Source organism: Thunnus maccoyii, chromosome 21 (genome assembly GCF_910596095.1).
Source record: "Thunnus maccoyii chromosome 21, fThuMac1.1, whole genome shotgun sequence".
Lineage (NCBI taxonomy): Eukaryota > Metazoa > Chordata > Actinopteri > Scombriformes > Scombridae > Thunnus > Thunnus maccoyii.
In genome coordinates, this window is record NC_056553.1 from 20926750 (window position 1) to 20953252 (window position 26503).

Below are 26503 nucleotides of genomic sequence, written 5' to 3' on the forward strand. Positions count from 1 at the left end.
ATAGGGAATCTTAGCCGTGTAATGATAATGAGTGTTATTTGAGGATTTTATTTGTCTTTCATTAAAGCACATTCTTCCACTACTGTTGCTTTTGAGTTGTGTGTATGTGTGTGTGCGTATAGCATACACACACCTACTTCTCAGACCTGATTACATACAAAATAAGCCACTTATATTAGTTATTTTGTCTATGAAAAAAAACTGCTTAATGATGCTTTAATAACTCTTGACTGAAGATATAGCAACTCACCCTCATAAAAACGTAACACATAAACCTACAGTTTTTGTGTTTGACCCATGAATAAGAACATGTAAGCTATGTTACATGACACCCTGCAGTAGCAGCCTGCTACTGTCCTTTATCCTCTATTTTGCATTTGTTTAACTTTCTCCTGATAGCAACAGTGAACCTTTTGGAAATGATAAGGAGCTAGGGAGGTGTGTGTGTGAGTGTGTGTGTGGTCTAGCTGTGTGTGTGTGTGCTTGTGCATGTGCGTGTATGTGTGTGAGAGAGACAGAAAAGGCTCGTTTGCGACACTAGTGTTTATGACTCACAGGGGAGAACATACACTCCATAAATCACAGCAGTATTGTGTCGCAGAGCACAAACGCTGAAAGTGGGAGGTTGAGAGGTTGAACTACTGGGTTGAACTGGTGATTCACAGGGAGGTCTGTATTTCCAGAGGTCAGAGGTCACAGCCTAATGGTAGTTTCTAACCTCTTTGCTCACACAGTAAAAGTCTGGCGATTCCACAGTTCTCTCTAAATGATTTTTTGAGATTTTAGTGAGATTTTGGTTGTTGAATTACTCTCTTTTTTGTCAGTCTTGTGAAAGAAGAAAATTGGGTGAAATTCAGCTAAGTTGAATTGACTTGAAGCTGTCCATACTAAAGATCACATAAGGGACCTTCTACTTTTCATTTTTGAGATATTTGATCTCCTTAATCTTTTTTTAGGCTCAGTATATGTCAATAGGAAGATTAGAGTGGATGATGTCGTTATAGAGTTTGCTGATGTGAGACTACTGGGCACACATATTTTCTTCAGTGAAGTTTGCCCTTTTCTAAGTTTGAGACATATAATCAGTTTAAATAAGAGCGTTCTTTTGTGAAAAGGGTGAGCAGCAGCCATGACCAAACCTTGAACCCTGACCAGCCGTTACTAGATGTTAATCTAAGCTGAATCACATAGGGTGATCAAGGGACTACATGGAATTAGATTTGACAAAAGTCTGATTTGAGAGATAATTAATTATCTAGAAAACTCAGTTTCTATAGATGATGACGTCCTTTCAGCATGCAGCGCTGATTGATTTACACTTCAACCGTGTCTTTAACACATTAAGTAGATATAATGAGCACAGTATTGTTCTACTTTGTGACTAGTCGTTTGTCAGCTGCTTGCATGCTTATCACATCTCTCCTACCTTTTCAGTTTACAGAGCAGTGCTTGTTGATGCCATCTTTAGATGATAAGACACAGGGTCACATTTCATATGTCCCGTAAACTATTGCCGCTTGTGGTTTGTGAAAGCGCATCATCCTGCTTGTTCTCTGTCTTCACAGGATCATCTACAAATGCTTAACATTCCATGGTGCTAACTAGAAACCCACAATTGTGACTGGCATCTCTCTGTTGCCCTCATTAATTTGTGTGTCATACAAAGGTATTTCACTTTCCTTGAACTGGTAGTGAATTCATGGCTGTAATGAGGTGTGTCAGACTTTGAAAAGCTTTGACCCCGACGTGATTTGAACACGCAACCTTCTGATCTGGAGTCAGACGCGCTACCGTTGCGCCACGAGGTCCTGCTATAGCCCTGGACATTTGAGAAGCCCATGTAGCCACTGACATTCCTCCTGTGGGAATAGCAACACTTGCTGGAGCTAAAGAAGCAATCATAAAACACACACAGGCACATGTTCTCTCTCTTACACACACTTTCTCCCACACTCCTCTCTCTCCTAATTTCCTCCAGGGCACTGGTCTTTGTGTGGTCTTTGACAGGAACAGGCAACCCACTCTGGTACAAAGAGACAGATAATAGGGTGAAGAGAGCTATTGTCTGGGCTTATGTCGCAAGTGTGTGTGTGTGTGTGTGTGTGTGTGTGTGACACAGAGAACAACCACCTCTCTGTTTCCCCTCACCTTCTACAGTGGATCAGATAAGCGGATACCTGATCAGACCGTGGTGGCGGTATGTCACTCACTCAGTGTATGAATGAATGACTAACGCTCACGAGTGACTAGACAGGTCACTAGAGTAGGAGCTAAATGACCTGCAGACAATACACACCGACACACCTCGTATATCTGCTCATATCCGCGTCGCTTAATACAAAAGTCTTTTTACCTGCAGATCTGCTTCATGTCAACATAGCAGGCATTTCTCTGTGGCTGAATGTTCAGCCACCAAGTCACTGATATGTTCAGTGTTGGACAGTTTGACGCACATGTAACCACATCTCCTATTTACATACTCCTCATGATACATAATCAGCAAGTCTGGCTCATTTTGCACTACTGCTGCTGCATTTGCTAGACTCACTCACTCATTAAAGTGAAACCAAGCATACATTCATGTGCTGTTGCATTTGGCAACACTACATGAGGACAATTGAAGCTACTCCTCTTACATTTGTACTTTGCTGTGAAATGTATCTTTCTCTTCATGGGCTCTTGACTCTAGTGACAGTAATTAAAACACTTTTTTCAGTATATATTTGTAACGTGATGACATTAATATGACAATGATCTTAAAGATAGTGATGCTTGGTTATAGAGTTCTTGAGTACTTGCAGCTTGTTGCTGTACCAGTCAAGTGTTTATATTTGATGTTTTAGTGTGTTTGCTGGTATCTCATGGTTTCACTGTGAGAGTCATATCAGGAGTGGTATGGCTGACCATTTAAATTTTTTGTACTTGACCTGAGAATGTTGCTTCAAGCTCTGCATTAGGCTGAAAAGTTACATTTCCCATGACACTGATGCAACTTAAGAGTGTTGATCATTATTTTTTCCAACACTGGTTACACTGGTTTCTGCAAGTTTTCCATCATCCTTCTTCCTGTTGTGCAGTAAGGGGCACATATGTGTTGTTCTCATGTTTCACTCTGCTTTGATTGTCTATGAGAGCTGTTCTTGACAACTCTTTTTGTCAAATATGTTTTGTTCCTGTGGATTTTGTCTCAAAAAAACCAGGCGATATATGAGACTTGGTTGTACTTGAGCAATAGTAAAGACATGCTGTGTGGATCTGATGTTGGCTTCGTTCCTCAGCACATAAAGTTTCCACTCTAAAGATAATTGTAAGACTGAAACAGTTTTAATGACATAATTTGTCACAATCAAAGATTAATTTCCTGTTTGTTTCAACTTCACAACACTTAAACTTAACTTTATCATACTAATCCTATTTGGGAAATTTTCTTTCCACTTAGTGCTCTGGTCAAAGACCTTTCAGCAGGACAGAGGTTCTCTGTTTAGGCATGTCAGTGTATCCACTAGACAGCCCACCTCCCTGTGAAACAGATTCTAGTTTTTGTAAAGGTGTGTCGACACTATACACAGAAAAAGAAGGAATGTAGCTGTAGATGTATGCAGATATAATCAGGAAAGTACTGTGCAAGAGCCGATCTTGTGTAATGTGTTGATTTAGTAGCAGAGATGATGGTAACAAAGTGAGCTGAGGTTGACTGCTGAGTGTGCTAACACTTTATCAACTCCACTGCTGTCCTCCCTACTCTCTGTACACTAAAGTAATACAAATGACTCCATCACAATGCAGTCATTGTGGGAAAGTCTGCTCCTCCTCTGTTTCTCTACAGTCCATCTGTACTGGTGTCCGTACTATTGTTCAACATCTGATTAATCCCATATGGGTTCAAATGTGAAAGATATGAATGTTCACTCGTTAATGTGTACTTAAGTTTGCCCCTGAACTTGTACTATTCTCTACAAAAAATACTAACATGGACTCTCCTCATATTTAAAGGCATTGTTTTTAATATCACTGTGAATCAATCAGGTCTTTGTTCAGGATAATTCTTAAGAAACGATGAGTTGCACAGGAAGTAAATGGGATTACCACATGTCAGTGGGATGAGAACTATGTTATGAGCGTGAATACATCATTAGAAGACATACTCAACGTAGTATATCCTCATTAGTAGCGCAGGTCTACATGTCTCTGGAGAGAAAGGTTGAATGATACTAAGAAATAGGCTAAACTAAATTTGACCTTTGGGGTTTTGTGATCTGATTGGCTAACATGAACAGCTGTGTCTTAGGAGGTCTTTATAATGCTGACAAGTATCCACCAGGGGGGAAAAAAAGTTTATTCATGTGTGGCAGTTAAGACTTTGGTATTTACACCAAAGCATTCAGAGATGACCTCCCAAAACACAAAACTCATTCCAGTCACTGATGAATTCTCCACTAATGCTCCTGTAATGAGGAGTCTTTGAACTGAGAAATCTTGCTGCTTTTGGCTTGTTGGAGGAAAAGCCACACTGATGTAAAGCTCCTACATCACTTTGACCAAGTCAAATCTAAACAGCATTTGTCAAACTCAGATGTTCTTCCCCCATCCTGAGTGTGTTTCTGGGATTACGTTTTGTGGCTGAGCTCCTCTCAGAATCATATTTGTTCCTTATAATCCATCTGAGGAACAAGCCTAGCCTGGATCAGGACCAAACATGCCCAGACACAGAGTGTGTCAACATTTGAACATTAAGATTTTTTCTTCCTATTTAAAGCTGAGGGTCAGTTGGTGGTTTGTAATGACTTCCAGAGATGGGGAATTTTTGCACTCTGTCTTCTTCTGGGTTTTCAACATGTTTTGTAGTGGTATTGAAATATGGTTTTAGCAGTATTTCATTTTTTCTGTCAGGTTGGAGTGCATTAAAGCTAGGCCTCCTAGTCAAACAACACTACATTAAATTTTACTGTGGATCAACACATGAGAGAATTCATATTAAACTGCATGCACATTAACTCTGTATCTTTCTGTAATTACTACAACATACATTGTTCTTTCATTAGCCATTACAAAAATGGCAACTATAGCTTTGCTTCCAAATTCTTGTCTTGTCTTCTGGAAACATACCTGATAAACTCACCATAGTTTCCCTCCTAATAACCTCAGAAGGAAGGAAAATACCACACAATCATTCCCTTCATGATTTGGACCATTTTGCCTGGTGAACCGCAATGAAGTTCAGTACAACAGAGCCGTGCATGAAGGCATTTAACCACAGACCCGAAGACAGCTCAGTTTGGAGGAGACAGTATAGAAGAACAGAGACAGAGGGAGGGAAACAGAGTGAGAACAGAATACAGACAAAAGAGTGAGGAGATTCTTTCCTGACACGGTGAAGCAGGAAGGACAGTCATTGAGCTGAGCGCTTTCTCTTTACCCTCTTGTCTGGCTTGGCCATCATGCTTCAGTGCTCCTAGGCTATGAGCTGGGCAAAGCCAGACCCAGGGAGGGAGGAAGAAAGAAAGAGGGAAAATGGAGAGAATGAGAGGCCTTCATTCATTTAAAAATGTTATGGTTGAATATCAAACATGCATGGAATCTCAGACAGCATTCTGTTTATGTAAAGTGTTCACAAAATGTACAGCATGAAGCTGCTATTTAATACAGTGTCCTTTACAGATCATACTGTAATAGCCCAACTGATAATAGAATTTTTTTTTACATTAACATGTGCATAAACATTTCTGAAAGGGATACCATACTTTTTTCTTTTTGTGATCAGGATATGTACTGAGTAACCCATTTTACTGTTGATAAATAAAATTGTCATGGTTCTCTGATGGACAAAACAGTGACATTATACAGTGGCACTACATGTTCTTGTCACATATCGGCAGACATGTACACTGAAAAAGCAATACCAGCCACTAAATCGACCCAGAAATTTATCAGTGCGGCTCCACAAACATTACTGAGACATTACAGAAGTATGTCTGGCCTATGAACATGTTGGTGCAATATTCTGTAGAGCAGTATCTTGTGTGTAATTATGTCTTTGTATGACATATGGACATGTCATTATTCTATTCAATGTAACTGAGCTTCGCTAGACAACATTGTCTGTGTTGTGTTGGGTAGAGGTGGCATGTGTCTGAGCTACCGTTTGTCATTGTTTTGGGCATATCACTCAAGAACTGGCAAAGTTTCACAGTAAAAATGACATGACAAATACAATGACATGAAAATATATAAAAGATCAACAAGTTATTTTAGCACAATGGTGAGCTAGCTTGTTAGCCAAGTGTTTCACATTACATGACCAATTTACTAAGATGCATCATATCCACTTGTTACACTTTCTAGTAACATTTCATTAAGTCACAACACTACATATCTCTCACAAAGTGGCAAAGTTACACATCTACCAGCAACATTTACCTACTTAGAGAGGATGCTCGTGAGCCAATAAACCAACACTACTGGATACATGGCAAGTGGAATAACACACTATACAGACCATCTCACAATTATACATGGAAGCTTCTCAAACTATTGATATGAACTGCATAACTCAGCACTTAAATACATGTAGCACACTATATTCTATACACTCTGCATTGCAGTATTAAAAGTGTGGAGTCTGTGATCATTATGTGGCAACAACTATTATTAACATTCATTATTTTGCTATATTTTTGGGAAAGCTGTTTTTTATTTCTCCTCTAAAAGCTCACACTGTGTTGATCATAATATTTGGTATGATATTACAGTTTTCTGAAAGCATACTGACTTTATCTGGGACTATATCTGCACTACTTTACATATTGCATCTGAATGCACTATGTATGCATGGACAATATTCATATTTTGATGCAAAAACTACAGTATTTTTTTTAACTGAACAGGGGAGGGTGGATGTGTGTCGAAACCTCACCATTAGAATAGTGTTTCACATTCATTTCCTTTTCTAATTCCATATGAAGAAAGGTTTGAGCCATATACTTATTCTGCAGGCTATCCAGCAGGGGATTAAAATATTTCATAACTGCTATCATGATGTCAATCTATAACCTTGGCAAAGCCTCTGTGTGCCAGCTGAGTGGATCATTATGGTGATTAGATCAGCTGATTCATAAGGGCACGGGCTGCTTATTCCTTTGGCCTGGCAATGCGACATAATTATATAAATCCTAAATCTATATGGCGCAAATAAAGCTGATCTCATTACAGAGCTAATGCTCTCTCTTTCTTTTTTTCCAGGACCCCAGCTACTGGGTTCAGGTGCACAGGTTGGAACATGGAGACGGAGGCATACTGGACCTGGATGATGTGTTGTGTGACGTGGCGGATGACAAAGATAGGGTGAGTCAGAGTGTGTGTGAGATTAAGAGAAAGAGTGTGTTTGCATAGTGTTATTTATTCATAACTGTCTTTTCATGCTCACCTCATTTCCATTCAGTTTTTCCTCCTGCAAAAACAGCTTCAATAGCTGCTGAACTCTGAAACCTGAAGCTTTGGCAGTACAACAGAGAGTTTCACTGACATGTGCTTATGATTACCCCTGTCTGCTTTTACTGTCATATCATTACCTAAAACATTACAAAACAGTAAACTACTGCACACCGCCATGTTCTCTATTTAATTATTTCAACCTGTTGGCAGTTCTCCATGGCTTTCATATCTGTGGATGGTTGAATGACGTATTTATGTTGTGTTACATTCAAGGTTGCACTGTGTGTGTGTGTGTGTGTGTGTGTGCGTGTGTGTGTGTGTGTATTCCTACATTAGACTGTATAAGAGTGTGTGTGGGCAAAAATATATGTGAGAGGCAGCATGATATCACACTTCCAGCTGCACCCACCAGACCAGCTGTAAATGATTACCCACAATCCCACTGCACCCTTCTCATGGGAATAGTGCTGACTACACCTGAGTCACTAGCTGTTTGACTTTAATGCTGGGCCAGTTAGTGAGCTGTAATCCGCTTTGTGTATTTGTAAGAAGGAAATGGGTTAAATGATTTTTACTAGTGTTTGAAGTTTGCTGCTAAAAGTTGCTCCGCAGTCAGTAAATACAAGGTTGCTCGCTTGAAATAATAAAGAACATCAACAGCATTTAAATGTTATTTATCAATAGGCCATTATACAGACAACTCAAACCTTTTTTTGTTACAATGATGACTGTCTTAACTATGGCAGGATACACTGCGGTGATGATTAAGATGATTTATCTGGTGTTCAAAGATAACTACGCTTAAAGCTGTGATTATGTGTTCATGTCAATGATGATGAAACATGCGGGTTTAAATCGGAAGTGTTATTTTTGATTCCTATCTGTTAGCAGTTTTCTCAGGATATCCAATGTCTGTGAACCACTGCTATCTTGTGAAATCGACACAGTATCTCTCTCCAGAGCACTGTGTGCGCTGCCTGTCTTGCTGTTTTATGTTGAATAGTACATTTCCCACACCTGAAATATGCTTAAAGCAGTGCGGTGAGCTGTAAACTGATTTGAACAGTTGATCTGTCTGAAAAAATGAAGATACGGTTTTTGGTTTTGTGTACACATTAGGATGTGAATGACAGACTGTGTATGAGAGGAAGGAAAAATGTGTGTGCATGTGCATTTGCGCACCTTGTAATGACTATGTGGGTGCCATGGTTACGCATCAGGTGGGATCAGTGGTGAGAGCAGCTGTTTTGCACCTGCTGTCTGACACCCTCTCCTCTCCTCTCCTCTCCTCTCCTCTCCTCTCCTCTCTTCTCCCCTCCTCTCCTCTCTTCTCCCCTCCTCTCCTCTCCTCTCCCCTCCTCTCCTCTCCTCTCCTCTCCCCTCCCCTCCCCTCCTCTCCTCTCCTCTCCTCTCCTCTCCTCTCCCCTCCCCTCCTCTCCTCTCCTCTCCTCTCCTCTCCTCTCCTCTCCCCTCCTCTCCTCTCCTCTCCCCCCCTTCCCCTCCTCTCCTCTCCTCTCCTCTCCTCTCCTCTCCTCTCCCCTCCCCTCCTCTCCTCTCCTCTCCTCTCCCTTCCTCTCCTGTCCTCTCCTGTCCTCTCCCCTCCCCTCCTCTCCTCTCCTCTCCTCTCCTCTCCCCTCCTCTCCTCTCCCCTCCCCTCCCCTCCTCTCCTCTCCTCTCCTCTCCTCTCCTCTCCTCTCCTCTCCCCTTCCCTTCCCTTCCCTTCCCTTCCCTTCCCTTCCCCTCTCTCCTCTCCTCTCCTCTCCTCTGCTCTTCTCTTCTCTTCTCTCCTCTCCTCCCTCCTCTTCTCTTCTCCTCTCCTCCATCCCCTGTGGTCATTGACAGCTAATACAAAAAGAAAGAAATAAAGGAAGGAAAGAAGAAACAATTATGTATCTGTCAGATATAACAAAACAATGTACTTGGCACACACAATGTGTATGTTCTGATATTTGCTCTGATACTGTGAAGACCTGCTCCCCCTGGTGGTCATATGGGCTCATTACAGTCTAACTCACAACACAATGATATATTTCATTAGCATTGCAAAATGTTAACGTTCTTGTTTTGTTTATACCAGTTTACAAGCAAAATAACAGCTGATTTGTCTTATTTCAAACCAGCACATTATGGGATGGCTGGAGTGTACATGTCTGTAACCCTCAACAATATTTGTCTGCTTAAAAACTAAACACAACAGACATACTGTAGTACTAGACTGTTGACAGTCTGTATATGACATGCAGTAGAGCGCACTGCTCAGCTGAATGTGGGCTGGGACAACAGACTTTACACCAGTGGAACAGCCCTGTTTCTGTCTGTGTTGCTGTGTGTATGTGTGTCTGGGTACACACAGGATTTTATCTCCTGTGTGGATGTTTGCTTCTTTGTGTGTGTGTATATAGCTGTAGTAGTTGATCCAGTCTGTCCAGTTCCCTGCATCAGCTACTGCCTGTGTCCCTGTTTTACTGTAATCTAAATAGGCGGGAACACAGTTCACCAGACCTGTTAATTTTAACCCGTTAATGACATCACAGCACTTATTCTTATTGATGTGCTGCTCTAACAGGTTTCCTTTGCTGTGTAGGCTGTGCTGGGCTTGATAGATGGACCGATTAATATTGGTCTACTGCTCTTGGTGATACTTTAATATAAACAGAAATATATTGTGTTCTCCCTGAAAACCACATTCTGAATCTCAGTGGTATTGAAGTTTGAATATAAGTTATTGTAACAGAAATAATTCATTCACTGATAATCAGCTGAAGACTTTAGTTTTTAAGCGAGTTCAGTCATTTCTGATGAGAAGAAGCATTGCTGCTGTATCGATTTTTTTGCAGTGAAAGTTCCCTTATCTGCTAGTAAGTCAATGATATTTGCTATTATGTTGTAGTGGAGCAGCTGATGGCCAGAAGTAATGTCACCATGTTTCATGGGATAAATCAGCAGAGTGAGTGCAATTGTTTCACTACCTCAAAATTCATTGACCCCGACGTGATTTGAACACGCAACCTTCTGATCTGGAGTCAGACGCGCTACCGTTGCGCCACGAGGTCTCACACCTGAGCTTTATCTCTGACCTTAGTTGACATTAGTTCTACATTCCAACTGTTTTTAGCTTCCTGTGCTCCCTCCTGCCAGCTCAATTAAAAAAGCAGTATGCCATATGTGTTCAGTTCAGATGGGGCTACTAGACAGAGCTCAGGCACCCTGACATACACGCACACATATACACACTTAGACCACAAAGTACATCATGTTGTTTTTGCTTTAAAAGGAAAATAATTAAAATTTCATAGGTAAAACTTGTCAGGTTGTTACTTCCCTTCTGAATACCCCTCAAATGTACCAGTTAGGTAGGTAGGTAGAGTGTTTAACACTAACAGAGAATGTAATATTAAGGCTGAGTTTGGAAGCAATTGTAACAATTACTTCCAAGGCTGCACACACACACACACACACACACACACACACACACACACACACACACACACACACACACACATACACACAGTTTGTAGATTGGTATTGATGCTGATGAACCATTATTTCAGACCACTCTATTGATTCAAATCATCTTCAATAATCTGAAAGTGAAATTATATAAACCCAATAGCAAACTGTACCTCTTGTTTTCAAAGGTATCATTCCTGGACTCAAAGCTAAGTAAAATACTTGTTATTAAGAAGAGTTATTAATCTTGCAATGCAATAATCAACACTAATGTCTCAAAAGGATTAAACTAATCGCCAATCTTGAAGCCAATATGAACTGATTTATAAAAACTGGAAGCAAAATGCAGCTCAGCAGACTCGACAATCACTATGGAAAACAATGAAATTGACATGAGAGACCTCTATTGTGGATTTCATATCAGAGTTTTATACAGAGCATACATATTCATTATTTTACTGGTCTCTTCCTTGTAGAGTACTCTATCTCATATTTACTCTATTTGTCTTTAAAATCATCAGATTCAATATAATGACCAGTTAATTTATTCATTAAAAACCTAACAAAAAATAGTAAGAATTGCTTTCTATGGGTTTACTGAGTGTTGATATTCCCTTTTACCTTTTCTGCAATGATTTCTGTCCGTAAGATTCCTAAAATAGATCGGTGTTCTGTCACATTTAAGTGTACAGGAATGCTTTAACATCCACTGTGGATGGGCAGAGGGGAGTTCATGTAGAAAGTACTCCTGTCACCTTGCAGGTTTCGGCCCCTCTGCCGTTGAGAGCATGTGCCCTGCAAAGCCGTTTGAATCTGAGGTGTGTACGTGTGTTTGGTATGTGAGATGTCTGGCTCAGGTTCAGCAGTTAGATTACCATGCTGTGATTCATATGCCGGCACAGAGCTACATGCTGGAGCCTGTTGGTCTCTACAGATCTGCACAATGATGATCCAACTTCTGTTTCACATGCAAGAGGAATATGAGCGTGTATTTCTACAGCTGCCAGTGTAAATATACTGCAACTGTAGAAGTCACGAGTTAGTTTTGGTTTTGTGTTGCACAAATCACCCTGCTGAAGTTTGGTTCCAGTGTTACTTGGAGCTTCGCGTCTATTTACTTCCTTGTAAAGATCATTCTGATGAAATTATGATGGTTTGGTGTCTTATTTGCTCCATCAAAACACACATCACAAAGGTAATGGAGACACAGTTCCTTCAAGGTGCTGAAAAGCTTCACTTAAACAGAGAAAAGAGAAAAACAGTCTTAGATCCATATTGTCTGTCTATGATGTCCTCATAATACTCATAATCTGTTGTGTTATATCTATTATTTTTGTTGTGAATGCATTGTGTGTTTGATTTGATAGATTGTGGGTTCATTGCTCTCTTTGTTGTTTATGGGCAGTTGTAATACCAGCTCTCTGATCCACTACTGCCACCAACTGGACTGAAATGTGTAATAGCAGGTTGGTTTTTGATTTTCATCCAGACAATCAGACATCAGAATTTCTTTTGTTTGACAATTTTCCAATAATCAAAACCTGTATGATATATTCCTAATTAACTGTATGAGCTGTGTTTTTATATTGTGTACAAATGTCTTCCTGAAGAGTGAATCTCTCTACTGTACGAACTCAAGATGTCTCTGCCACGATGCAATTTGTTGTCACGTTGCAGAGGACCTTGTGGCGCAACGGTAGCGCGTCTGACTCCAGATCAGAAGGCTGCGTTTTCAAATCACGTCAAGGTCAAAGATTTTCAGTTGCAGAGCGTAGAGCACATTTAAGAACAGTCTCCAGTCAGTGAATATAAATGATACTAGAAATGCAGTTTAATAAGACACTCTGTCAATAGCAACAGCTCTTAAACTTAATACCATAAATAAAATGTTACAAATAAGATTGTGATAAGAACACCAATTACATACTCACTATTTACTGCTAGAATATAGAGAAAATAATAACCGTAAGCTGCAATAACAACACAATGGTGCACATTAAGTATTCACATCAGACTCAGAAAGAAAGTGGAGTCAATCCTGCATTGCATATTCTGTGTTAGATGAAAGCTGTCAAGAAGATTATTGAATTACTACAACACACTCACACTTATTAAATAATTGATAATTGAATATTTTTTCTTTGCCCATCTATAGTAATTAAATTTCAAAAAACAAAAATACAGTTTTTCAGAGGATTATAGAGACCATGGTCTTATGTCTGACTGTACTGCTAATACAATATATAATTTTAGACTATTGCGCTGTTCTTCATATTTAGGCTGCCACATCTTCAGCAGAACTCAATGTACTCCATGCAAGTAAAACAAGCTCATACAAATGCTTCAGTCAATGTAGAGTGTCCAGGAAGGAGGTAGAAATTTTCATCTTGCCAAGAGCCTTTAGCTTAGACTTTTAAAAACACATTCAGCGTGAAATAACATTTAAATGGCTTTGATACAGGCATGTAATCCATACACCAGATGGCAATGTGACAGTTAAAATGACTCCTGGTTAGAAGATGGCCTTAGGTAAGAAATTCACAATATGGGTCTGTTGAAATGAGTTTATTAAGGAATGGAATGAGTATGATATGGAAAATTACATTAAACTTAAATGGTCACTGTGGGAAAATTGGGCTATTGCACTGGCAATTAAAATGATATACAGTACTTGGAAAGTATTGTTGTTGCACAAGACAAACTCACTGTCTGATGCAGAAACAGACTTCATTTACCATTTACAGGTCAGATATTGTGTGAAAGTCAATGACAGGATAATATACTGTATAAAGTCTAAATCACACACAGACTGAGCATCTCTTCTTTTAATGAGTACTTTTCCCAGATCTGGCGGTAACAGTATCAAAAATGTGACATTAATGCACAAAAATCAATATGAGCTGTCTCTCGTATCTGATCTTTTATGGCTGTAACTGCCCATCTATTCACTGTATTGTTTCCCCCCTCACTTCAAACAGTATTAACCCTTTTCCTCTTCACTGAGTCTCATCCAAGTCCAATTTGTCTACTTGCTTAGTGTGCAAGTTGCCATCTAGATATTTTGTCTAAAGGGACCCTGATAACAAGTAAGTGAAGATGATTTCACGGGCTAGGTTCCATGATGTTCAAAGTCTAGATCTCCCTCGTTAACAGAAATGAGTCAAAGCAAGCCGGTCCCCCTGGGTTTAATGAGTGCAGGGGTGCAGGGTGAATCCTCAGGGGCGATTAACGGAAAAAGCTCATTACAGGAGAAGTACCTGAATCAGCAGTTCAGTGTAGTGTGTTTTAAAGCAGGTGCATGCAGTCGTGGACCTGTACCTTAACAGACATTGCAATCACATCCATGAACCACAGGGAGGCACTCAAGTCCAAGTTATAGCAGTCTACATGAATGTCTGCATGCTGTCTGCTGCACAGAGCAGATGTTAGACTGAGTGAATCTTTTTTGTTTTTTGGGAGTAGATACCAGCTTAGTCTGACACATGTCATTTATGAAGGGAAAATATGCATGTAAGAAACATATAAGAGGTACAAATAAATGAAAAGAAAAGGGCTACTTGAACCTAACTGAACTGTCCAGACCTGACTGCCTCCTCTCGTTGTGCTAATGTGGTCTGTTTATAATGAGTACCTCATCAATGGCTCCTTTGCTCCTGTGGCTGAGCTCCTTGGACAATTGGCATTTCCTTGGCCCCTGAAGTTGGCATTGCCATGGCAACAGCGGTTGGGTGCCAAGTTGGGCACCTGTGCTGGGTCGAGATCAAGCCGTGAGTGAAATTAGCCAAGGCTAAAGCAGGGTCCCAGCAGCTGCCCCCTGGTACCAGAACACTGCCGGGGGAAATCAAAGACTAATTACTCTGTTTGTCTGTGCGTGTGTGCGTACACGCATGCGAGCACATGTGTGCACTTGTCTGTGCATGTGTGTGTTAATGTTTGTGTGTGTCTGTGAGTGAATCTAGCCTCTTTTGGCATAGATTGAAGACTATTGTGTCTGCTTGGCTGCCTCTCACCATCATCTTGCAGACAGTGTGACGCATTCAGTTCACACATTGTGGACTCAGTATACTCTATATTCCAACTACTGGTTGGATGATTACTCTGCCCGTTGCTGTGGTTCCTGAATGTTTTCATGGATCCATGGAGCCCCATTTGATTTTTGCTGTATGGTATGATTAAAGTTTTCTAGTCTGTAGGTGGAGAGGCAACAGTGGAAACCAATCAAACCACTCATATGAGACCAGTTGAGACCAGTTATAGAGCTGAGATTAACCACTTCTACAACTGGTGTTCAGATAACTCACTGATTACAAAGAAAACTAAATAATTAATAATGTAATTTTGAACAACATAACCATTGAAGGTGTACAGGAGTATAAGTACCTGGGCACTATTATTGATAGCAAACTGACATGGAATGACTCAACAATGTCTCTGCGTTTTAAGGAAATTATAGCATGCCCAGGATGTGGACGAAAAGAGGCATCACATCCTTTGTCTTGTGCAACATTCAGCTGCTTAACAAGCCTTGATCACATGGTCTGAATTTGGCACTCTCTGGAACTTGCACATGATGTCTTATCCATTTCCCAAAATGATGCTTTTTTATGATGCTTATGTTTTATGTTATATTATATGCTGTCATGTATGGTTGTGTAAAGCAGATTCTCCTCGGGGCAATAAAGGTTTCCTTCATTCATTAATTAATTCATTTGCTTGTTATATGTAAAGACTAGTGGACAGACTTAACTCCAGGCTGACTATTTAAATTTACCTGTTGGAGCAAAACCAACTATAGTGTGATATGTGCTGAAAATTGAGCCAATTCCCAGGTTATTTTTGTGATTTAGATGCCCTCTGGTGGTCACACAAACAAGCTCAGTGGAGGTCTAGCTACTGTACCTGGTCTTGATCTAATTTGTCATCTAATCAAGTGGACCTTGACTGTGAGTTTATCTAACACAAGCATGAGCTCCACCTTTAAGAGTAAAAAGATGCACAGGTAATTTCCCGCTCCCTCCGGTGTCATTTGGGTGCTGTACCTCTTGGCAACAATGTTTGTGAATAGCTACTTGCATTTCTAAAAGTATAGCTGTTAATAAACACAGTTAACTGGACTGAAAAGTGCCATTTTGCAACTAATGCTACAAAATAGATGTTTTTGTTGGTTGTTAGATAGTTCTTCAATGGGCTAGGATGATGGTTCCAAAAGTGATTACTAGTTGAGGTGTGATACAGCTGTTGGCCTCAGGGAAGGAGGGAGGAACAGGGAGACATACATGCAGGAAGGTACAGAAGGATGAGGCACTTTCTTCTGTTCTCTCTCAGCCATCAGCACCTGTTTCTCAGAAAAAGAAATGTTTAGACTGTCAGACATCTTCAGACTGACACTCAGGCAAACATATGGTTATACATGAACTTTTGAAAGGTGTTAACAGCTGCTGAAATTAGAAACACACATGCGCACACACACTTCTCTCTGCCAGAAAGTGTAAATGTCATTACTGAACAAGCAGACTATAAAGCAACAATACAAAATGAGACATCACACTCATACTGTATGTTCACACAAAAACACACACTCTGGCAGAGTCACACATACATGCACATAACATCTTTACAGACATCCCGCTGTAGTCAGCTGTAATTAGCCTGTAAGGACCAGAGTCAGCTCTGCGTCCTGAAAGACTCAGTGTGGTAGCAGGATTTATCCTCACTGCCGCTGCTCTGCTCAGAGGCTTGTGGGCGGCAGCAAGTAGTTTTTCATTTCATTTTCCTCTGGGGCTTTGGATTTATTGTCTGTTGTTGCTTGTTTATTAGGTTCCTAGTTTTTGAACTGCACTTACTTTTGTCGAGCGCTGTTGTTCTTTTTCAGCAACTCCCTCCCCACTTATGCAGTTATAATCCCTCACAGTGGGGATATGGCCAGTATAACCACAGTGCTGCACAGCGCTGTTTTCCATTGGTAGTTGCTCAAGAGAACCACATGCCTTTAGCAGCTCAGTTGGGCAACTTACACCTGTGTGACATGAAAAACGTACGGTTTTACTGTATTTCATCAACTTTTTGAGTGAATAAAAAAGCGATTTAAGTCATTAATTGTACCGTTTATAAATGTTGTGCTATTGTGCAAACCGTGACCAAACCAAAGATGTTGTAAATGTTGTGTTTGTATTTTTTTACCTTTATTTTACCAAAACAAATGCTTGAGTTCGGGATATCTCTATTCTGAGATAGTCAAATGTCATGGCGGTCATGGCAAAATGGTTTTGCATACCACATATGTTAAATGTGAGCATGTGTGTTGGGATTAGTATGCTGTGTGTGTAGGAAAGACAATCTGAGAGGTAATGGTATGGAACAAAGGTTACCCAGTGTTCTTGAACCTTGAGCGTGAGGGCATGACAGCCTGCAGATATCTGCTGATACAGACACGCTGAGCCACCAGTGTGGATAACATCCTTCCATTCTTGTTGTAAAAACACTATTGCTTCAGTCGTATAGCATATGCAGTAAAATGTACACATCCCTGTGCCTGCGGTAAGAATGCTGTTACCCTATATTGCAAAGCAGCGGGCAACTCCTCCATCTTCTGCTGTGGTTTTGCAGTAAAGTGGGTGAAATCAGGCCATGTCACCAAGCCTTTCTTTCAGCTTGGAGGCAATACAGCTAGTCACGTAGGTGTCTTTGATTTCTCCACCATGACAGCTCCCCTACAGGAAGAGATTTTTGCCGATGTGCCAAATTGCTCCTGACATGGCGTCAACTTGCCTGAATACTGTCTGGAAATGCAGGGGTGTGCAACCACAGCGGTGGATAGGCTGTGCCAAAAGTAAAAAAAAAAAATTAGAGGGACCCACACAAACAAGAACGTCTACACATTAACACATCTATGTTGAAAAAAAAATCATGTCCCTACATGAAAACATACTACAGTACAGACACACACTCCCATCCCCATACTTGCGTGTGTGCATGCGTGTGTCATGTAGGAGGATGTTTGTCCTGGTTGACAGCTGTCAGGGCTGCTTTAGTTCCAGTGTCTGGATACTTTGCCAAACGAGCCTATTATCTGCAGTGGTGGAGTCCTGTGGTGGGGCCTGGCATTGCCCCGGGGGGGCGATTTGGGTCAGCCGCCATGAGACAGGCCCTAAACTGAGGTGACAGATACAGGGCCCCTACTGGAATCCTGCTGCCCTCCCAAAGACCCCTGGAGGGGTGTACCTAGGAGCACTAAGATAACAAAGGACTTCTTCTCCTCTATTATCCATATGAGGTAAATGCTGCAACCACAAGGCCCAGTGGCATCAGACAGAGATACAGGGGGAGACACATTGCCCTGGTTTCCATTTCGAAACCGGATGAGCTGTACTTGCTATTTATCCTTATTGTCTCATTATGTGTCAGCAGTGAGTTTGGCTCATTTCAGAGGAAGTCATCTTCTCCACATTTGAGTCTTTTGGACCTCACCTCATGGGGGCAACAGTGCAGTCTCCATGTGGCTCTAGAGTATGATTGCCTGCCTGGAAATTACTTATACAAAGTCACAGCCAGTTTAACAGAAACTGCAATCTTAAACAGAAAACTTCAATCTACCATCAATTGCTTATTCTTTTGAATATAGACCTATTTTCCTCACACCCTACTGCCTCTCAGCTCCTTGTTAACCCAAGTCAGTGTCTCTTCTGCATGACAAGTATCCCTCTGTAGCTTTTGTCTCAAGAGTCTCCGGACCATGAGCGGCTGTTTTCAACACTTGACTACCTCTCTCAGAACCGTATATAATTACCCTCACAGATCCAAAGTCACTGCAAGGTTGTGTCTGAAAATTGGCTCTCAAATAGACTTTGGAAGGTGAAGCTGTGTTTTAGACTGGGTTAATTTATTACATGATATACACCAGGCTAGTTGGAAGTTTGAGCTGTGTGTGGGTTTAAATATTGTAGTAATTAGTATAGCAGTGAGTAAAGCAACTCTGCAGACACATGAACTGTTATTCTAACCGAACCACCAAAAACTCACTTCTATGTATTTACTGAAAAAAGGAAATGAAAATAGAGTAAATAAAGTGATGAATGAAAAATATAAACAGTGAAGACAAAGAAGACAATAAAGACGATGCAATCAAGAAAAAAGCAGGGAAAATTTGGGGAAGAAAGAAAAGAATAATGAACAAAGAATGAAAAAATAATGAAAGACAGATTTAAAAAAAAGAAAATAAGGGAGGAAGCATTGTAGGAAGGAGAGAAGAAACCCAGTTAGAGAGGAGAGCAGGCATTGCCATGAGCTAAGCAGAGTCTGGCGTTGGTGGCTGGCACTGTACTGAGCTGAAGTTGACACTGGCACAGGAAGGGAGGGAGGCGGTGCCAGGGACGGGAAGCTAAGCCTGGCTTGGAGAGCTTTAGACAGGCATATTGTAGCAGACAGAGAGCTGAATCCCCTCTAACACCACGGCTGTGTGCTCTCATTGCCTCCCTTCTCATGAGAAAAGGCTAAAGACCTCTTTAGATTATGTCTTGCTCGGCTAAAATACCGAAGGCTTATAGGCATACTGAAGCGCCGTATGCATTTATATCGTACAACTGCTGGCTGGTGTCAATTGTCACTCACTCAATACGGTAATTGCATTTTTGCTTTTAATTTTCCTTTTTGCTTTTATTCAAGATCTTTTCACAAAATGTACCATTTTTCCCCCAAAGTTTTGTTCGTGGTCAGATGAAAAATGGTTTACACACTTTGACCACACCCTTTTTGAAATAGTATGAAACTACTACTTTTGCAAATAATACTACTATACAGTGCTGCTTGAAAGTTTGGGAACCTTTAGCATTTTCTCTATTTCTGCATAAATATACCTAATAGACCTAAAACATGATGAGATTTTAACGCAAGGCCTAAAGCAAACCCAATTAAACAAATGAGACAAAAATATTAAACTCATTTATGTGACCCCCTTCTGCAGCAATAACTTCAACCAAACTGTTTATCAGCCCTGCACACTGGCTTGAGGGCCTGTTCCTCCTTACAGAACAGTCTCAACTCAGGGATGATGGTGGGCTTCTTAGCATGAACTACATGCTTCAGGTCCCTCCACAGCATTTCTATAGGATTAAGGTCAGGACTTTGACTCGGCCGTTCCAAAACATTAACTTTCTTCTGCTCTAACCATTCTTTGGTAGAACCACTTGTGTATTTAGGGCCGTTGTCTTACTGCATGACCCACTTTCTGTTGAGCTTCTCTTCACAGATGGATACCTTGACATTTTCCTGTAGTCCTGTAGTTTTCCTGTGTGGTACAACTCAGAACTCATAGCTTCATCAATGATTGCAAGCTGTTCTGGTACAGAGGCAGTAAAGCAGCCCAAACCATGATACTGCCACCACCATGTTTCACAGATGGGATAAGGTTCTTATGCTGGAATGCAATGTTTGTTCATCGCCAAACATAATGCTTGTCATTCAAGCTGAAAAGTTTGATTTTGGTCTCATTCATCCACAGAACATTTTTCCAGTCGCCTGCTGGCTTATCCATGTGGTCTTGAGCAAACCGTAGACGGCAGCAATGTTCTTTTTGGAGAGTTGCGGCTTTCTCTTGGCAACTCTGCCATGCACACCATTGATGTTCAGTGTTCTCCTGATGGTGGACTCATGAACATTGACTGTAGCCACATCAAGAGAGCCCTTTAGTTTCCTAGACGTTACCCTGGGGTGCCTTGTGGCCTCCCAGACTATTGCATGCCTTTCTCTTGGTGTGATCTTTGTTGTTTGACCACTCTTGGGGAGGGTAACAATGGTGTCGGATGTCTTCAATTTGTACATGATCTGCCTGTCAATCCAAACTCTTTAGAAATGCTTTTCTAACTCTTTCCAGCCTGGTGAGTATTAGCAACTCTTCTTCTAAGGTCCTCAGAAATCTCCTTTGATCGAGCCATAACACATTTCCACAAGGCTGTGTTGTGAAGCTCAGAGTTCAATGAAGACCCAGATTTCTCTTCTTTAAATAAGGCAGAGCCTCCCAGACTCACACTTGATTGTCATCCCATTGATTGAAACACCCGACTCTAATTTCCCACATACTTTTGCCGCGCACAAATATGTAACATGGATAATTTTCCTCAATAAATAAACCAACATACGTAAGATTTTTGTCTCATTTGTTTAATTGATGTCTCTTTATCTAGTTTGAGTACTTGCATGGAAATCTGATCACATTTTACATCATATTTATGCAGAAATAGAGCAAATTCTAAAGGGTTCACAAACTTTTAAGCAGCACTATAATTACACATACTGCCCCTACTACTACAACTATAACCAATACTATTACTATTACTGATACTACTACTTCTACTATTACTGCCAATACTACCTCTACTACTACTTCTACTAATTTACTTTAAACCTCCCAACATTTAATAAATGGTTTATAACACAGTCTGATGTAGTTACAGTAGCTTTGAGGACATTTTTTAAGTGTTTATTATGTATTTGCAAAAAACTCCACCAGTGAAGCATCCATAGCAGGACAGATAATGAATGACAGTATGTAACACAGTTGAAATCCTATAAAATATGTCTTCATAGTAGAAGTTATAATTATTGATAAATGATTTATATTAAATGCATACTATGCAGGATTTGTCGGTCGGTGTTTGTAAACACAACATTCAAGTTGGCCCCTCCTCCCTGGCTTAGCGACATTCAAGCGAGAGAGAGAGCAGCAGTGATTGAGCGAGCTAGAGAGTGAATGAAGAGAAACACAAATAAACACTCCCACACCTCTGCACATCTCTGCACAACCCTGTGGGAAGGTGCTGCATTGATGGATTTTGTGTGAATGTAGTTAAAACACACACTTCATCCTGTCTGTTGTGGCCTCTCTGCTCTGCACGCGTGTGTGTGGGTAGTTCAGCCTCCCCCCTGCCCTCGGTCAAACAGACTCAGAGAGCAGAGGAGAGAGATGGAGACAGCGATGTAACCTGGTCTCTATGAGTCCCATCCTCACTGTTGGCTGGGGGCTACACACTCACTGCCCAAAGGTTGACGCCCAGGAAAATCCTGCATAGTATACCTTTAATAAACACTTAAAATGTCCTTATATCTGCTTACAGCTACATGAAATGCTAAAAACACTAGATATCAGGACTTAAAGTAAAGTGCTACAGAAACAAAGTGTTAGAATTAATTCTGATGAAAGGATCATCATGCTGCAGGACATGTAGCATATATTTGATATCCTGTAAATATTTTTATTTAGAGAAACTACATTTTGTCATATCAGAGGTCTACCATGATGACTGAGTATTTTTGTTAAAACATATTATATATTAAATGTTATTGACTCCAAATCCTTATTGGTAAAATTTGAATCTTGAGCAACAATAGACAGGATTTTCCTCTGTCTTTCTACACTAAAAGTCTTCTATCTCCATCTTTCTGTCATCTGTCTCTCACTCAAGAATACTAAAAGCCAGTATAGAGGGTATCTGAAGGTCAGTGGGCCAATTTGAGAGAATGTGTCTCAGTGTATCTTTGTGTTTTTATCCAGAAGGGATTTTTAGGTAAAATTGTCATAAGACCCCTCCACCACTACGCCTTCCTTCTCTTTGTGCTCTGAAAAAAGCTCATTCATCACATGCGGTGAGTGTGTAGTATATGTGTGTGTACAGTATGTGTGTATAGTATTACATGGAGAATCTTGAGAGTCCCTGCATGAATGCCTTATGCCTCTTCTACAACAGATGTGCCACAGCCTAGGGCCCCTCAGTTGTAGCTCGTTATGGGAATGTGTGTGTGTGTTTGTGTGTGTGTGTGTGCGTGTGCGGGAAGACTGCATGCTATCCTCATTGGGAAGTCAGCGGGGAGTTTGCCTATAAAAGGCACAAATAATAGGCACCCATTTTTCTCCGAAGACACTCATCCATCAGCGTACACACAAACACACACTCACATGCACACACACATCTGATGGTTTGTGATATTATTGCTCTGTTGTGCCAGAAGCACTGTCCTGTATACATGCATTAGTGCAAATGTCTTTCTACGAAGAAACGAGAGTCACATATGACGTGCTGTATTGTCTCCTGTCAGCACTCTCTCTGGCTTCCTTGTTTTAAGGCCATTATACTGTAGATTCACTCACTGACACTGTGTGTGGCCTCGCCTGCTGACCACACTCCCACAGGACACACAGATATTACAAGACTGTGTGTTTTATCTTGTGTGAGTGCAATATATGATTTTACTGTCCTGTGTGGTCTGTTTGTCTCCTGAAATAATGGTAAACGAGAAGTTTTTGCTCAGAGCTTCTTTGTTTTATTATGACAGCTGAAACTAAGATATGGGTTAAAGTATTTTGTAGTGAAAGTTAAAGACCTTTCATGTTATTTTAACTGCATAAAATCCATAACTGCTTAACTGAATCTTAATAATAATAATAATAATAATAATAATAATAATAATAATAATAACAGACTTGACCTGAATGGAAGAAAAAAAAAATCACACTGGTTACATGTTTATATTGATTGTTAACAGTTTCAAGCAAATAGTGATATATTCTGTCTGTATAATGTCAGAAAATAGTGAAAAGATCCCATTGTGACCTCTTCAAATGTTTTGTTTTGTCCAATAAACAGACCAAAATCTGAGGAAATTCAGTTTACTGTCATGTATGACCACAGACTGAATATAAAGATGGACACAGTGGGGTGTGACGTCACCGATTGGTTTGCATTGGAGCCAGTTTGAAGCTTGCCCAAATTTTGCGATTGATACCATAATGACTTGTTAAAAAAAGTGATTTTAGTATTTCTAGAGAGAAGTTGACGCTTCTTAAGTCTGTCACAGCTGGAGATTTTTTGGAGCCAGCATCTTGCTGTTGTCGGTGTCATTGCAATTTAAAGTACTTCTGCATTGGCTTCAGCCTCAAGTCGTGGTAGTTGCTGCTTGTGTATGACACAGAAAAGCTTCAAATCCTAACATTTGAGAAGCTACAACCAGTAAATGTTTGGCATTTTTACTTAATAGCACTAAAACAACCATTTGAAAATCAAAGTTGTTGCCGATAAAGTTTCTGTCAGTTTGAAAGATAATCGACTAATCATTGCAGCTCTATAATTTCCTTGTTGTATTTGAAGAGACCAACCAGTTCCTAGTAACTGTTTAAAAACAAAGATTAGAGGAGTATATATATATATATATATATATATATATTTTCCTCCATTTGACCATCTTGTGACCACTCAGACTCAGCCTGTATCCCCAGGTTGGGAACCACTGGTTTAGGGGATGAATGTAACTTAGTAGACCCTCCTGAACATATGAAAGCATGGGAAAGTTTTTATATGTGTGTCTGCATGTGTAGTGTGTCTTACATGTCTGCATGTTTTCCTGCCATAATAAATACAGTATTACTCGCAACACTCCTGTAAACTCCCAGCAGACTGCACAACACCATCATTTCTCTATCCACACCTCTTTATTCTCCTCATTCTGCTGTTTATTCTTACCTTGTCTACAAGAGCCCTTAAACAGTCCATGAGATGAGAAAGAAGGCTGCTTTCCTTTCCAACCTATATTGATCATCAGTCAGTGAATGAACTGCACATGGACTCACAAACTGACTCTATTGATCACACACAGATACACACACACACACACACACACACACACACAGTCATTTACCAGAAGTCGTATTAAAGAGAAGTCTTGTGCCCAACCATAGCTTGTAACTGTGTGTAAAGTGACAGTTATATTATGTGTAAAGTGGTGAAATGGTAAGATAGACTGCCAAGGTAAAAAGTGAGTGAGTTCAAGACCCGCATTAGGAAAATTAATTTTCTGCAAATCAAACAAATGAAAATTGGATGTGGTTTCTTCTCTTTCTTCTTCTCACTAAACATTTAACCAAATCCACATGTAGATGCGATCAAAGTTGTTTTTGTTACCTAATTGCAAGTCAGAGATTTATTTTTTCAATTAGGGCTGTTGTTATTTCAACTTCAACACAGAAATCATTTTTATTCAAGCTTTTGCTTTTTGTGCAATGATTTGACAGACTGCTCTTGTATCAGGAGACCAGGTTTATGCGTCAGTCTCTCCCGACATCACAGGTGCTGCTATGTATCTGACCTTTGACCTCTATTTGTTGGTGGCATGCGGAACAGAGCATTTCCTAATGAGGATAAATATATCATATATCGCCTATTAAACTGTGCAGGTAACTATTATATAAGCATTCCATCAAACTATGCATGCGTTTTCAAAGTAACTCTGATAAGCCACATACCTTTAGTTAATAATTCAGTTTTTTTCTTTATCATGAAGACCTCAAAGTTTCAACTCCACAAAAACTGCGTGGGCACAGCTGATATGAGTTGATACAAGATATGGTGGTTGTGGCTTTATTTCTATTCATAAGCAAAATAATGACAACTGTGGCTGCCAGCAATGACAGGACGTTAATAATTCATGACAGAAAAAAAAAAAATACTCGACAGATGTGCCACCTACTTGTTTTCAAATATGGCTCTTGAACAACAACTGTGGAACACATTCCCATCACCACCAACAGAAAAAAACCCTATTTTCTTTTTCTGTGGGAGTGTGCAGATGGAACATATGTTTTTTTAGCAACAACACACCAGCCTAAGTGAAAAGGAATGAGAGACTGTGTGTGTGTGTGTGTGTGTGTGTGTGTGTGTGTGTGTGTGTGTGTGTGTGTGTGTGTGTGTGTGTGTGTGTGTGTGTGTGTGTGTATTATCAAGTTGTTTAGGTGTAGACAGTGGGGGAGAGCAGTGTTTATAGCATGTAAGGTGTGTGTCTTTGTGTTTTTGTGACCCTGACAATCCATATAACATGGTGAAATACTGTAGGGGTTGTTCAACACACACACACACACACATGCTGAGACCCAAAACCAGGTTACTCCGTCAACAACGCATACTTATATTTTATTTAAAATGTTGCTGCCACGCTTATAATGAATAAGTGGAGGGTTGAATAAAAAGGACAGAGAGACTGAGAGAAAATGAAAAAATGCCATCTAGGCTTTTGCACCTCTGTCAAGTCAAAAGACCTCATTCTTGGTTTTATGCGTCTTTCTATTTTTATGTCTACCTGTCTCCATCTGTATTTTATGATGAATAAGTTATGTTTAAAAACCAGAATATTAAAAAAATATCTCTATGTCGAGACTCTCTTAGCTGCTTCGCTTGTTCCCCACACACAGTCCCTAAACCCTGAGTGAAGCATACATCTCCCTGGTGTGTCTGGCTTTAGTCTGCATGTGCGCTCTCGCAGTGCCACGCTCCAATTAGCAGTCCTATTAGCACAGGTGTGACACCTGAGACCCGACTAGCCGCGTCGGGAGTTTCCCCTGACACTGCAACAAGGCATTAGAAGAACCAGCCCCGGCTTTAGCTTGACATAGAAATCACTGTGACATTTCACTCTGACTCCCGTTCTACAGATTTTAACGATTACTTACACAATAAAATTACAAATAACACACAGTTAGTGAAACCTGACACCCAAGGAGCAAAACCTCAGCCCAGATCTGCACAACTATAAGCGCATTCTCAGCCTCACACTTTTTGCAAAACACTAAACACACTTGTCTACA

The 26503-nt window shown here is 40.4% G+C and overlaps 1 protein-coding gene and 3 non-coding genes across 13 annotated transcripts in view; 2 read left to right on the plus strand and 2 right to left on the minus strand.

Annotated features, from left to right (window-relative positions):
- Positions 1 to 26503, plus strand: part of LOC121887977 (partitioning defective 3 homolog) — a 356909-nt gene that overhangs the window by 39906 nt on the left and 290500 nt on the right. For all 10 annotated transcript variants that reach the window (XM_042399172.1, XM_042399173.1, XM_042399174.1 and 7 more), the window contains one exon: positions 7240 to 7341. In XM_042399172.1, the coding sequence (XP_042255106.1) occupies positions 7240 to 7341 (102 nt within the window). The remainder of the gene's footprint in view (positions 1 to 7239; positions 7342 to 26503) is intronic.
- trnaw-cca lies at positions 1737 to 1808 on the minus strand. The gene has a single exon. It is a non-coding gene; the product is annotated as a tRNA-Trp (tRNA).
- Positions 10413 to 10484, minus strand: trnaw-cca. Its single transcript has one exon. It is a non-coding gene; the product is annotated as a tRNA-Trp (tRNA).
- Positions 12561 to 12632, plus strand: trnaw-cca. Its single transcript has one exon. It is a non-coding gene; the product is annotated as a tRNA-Trp (tRNA).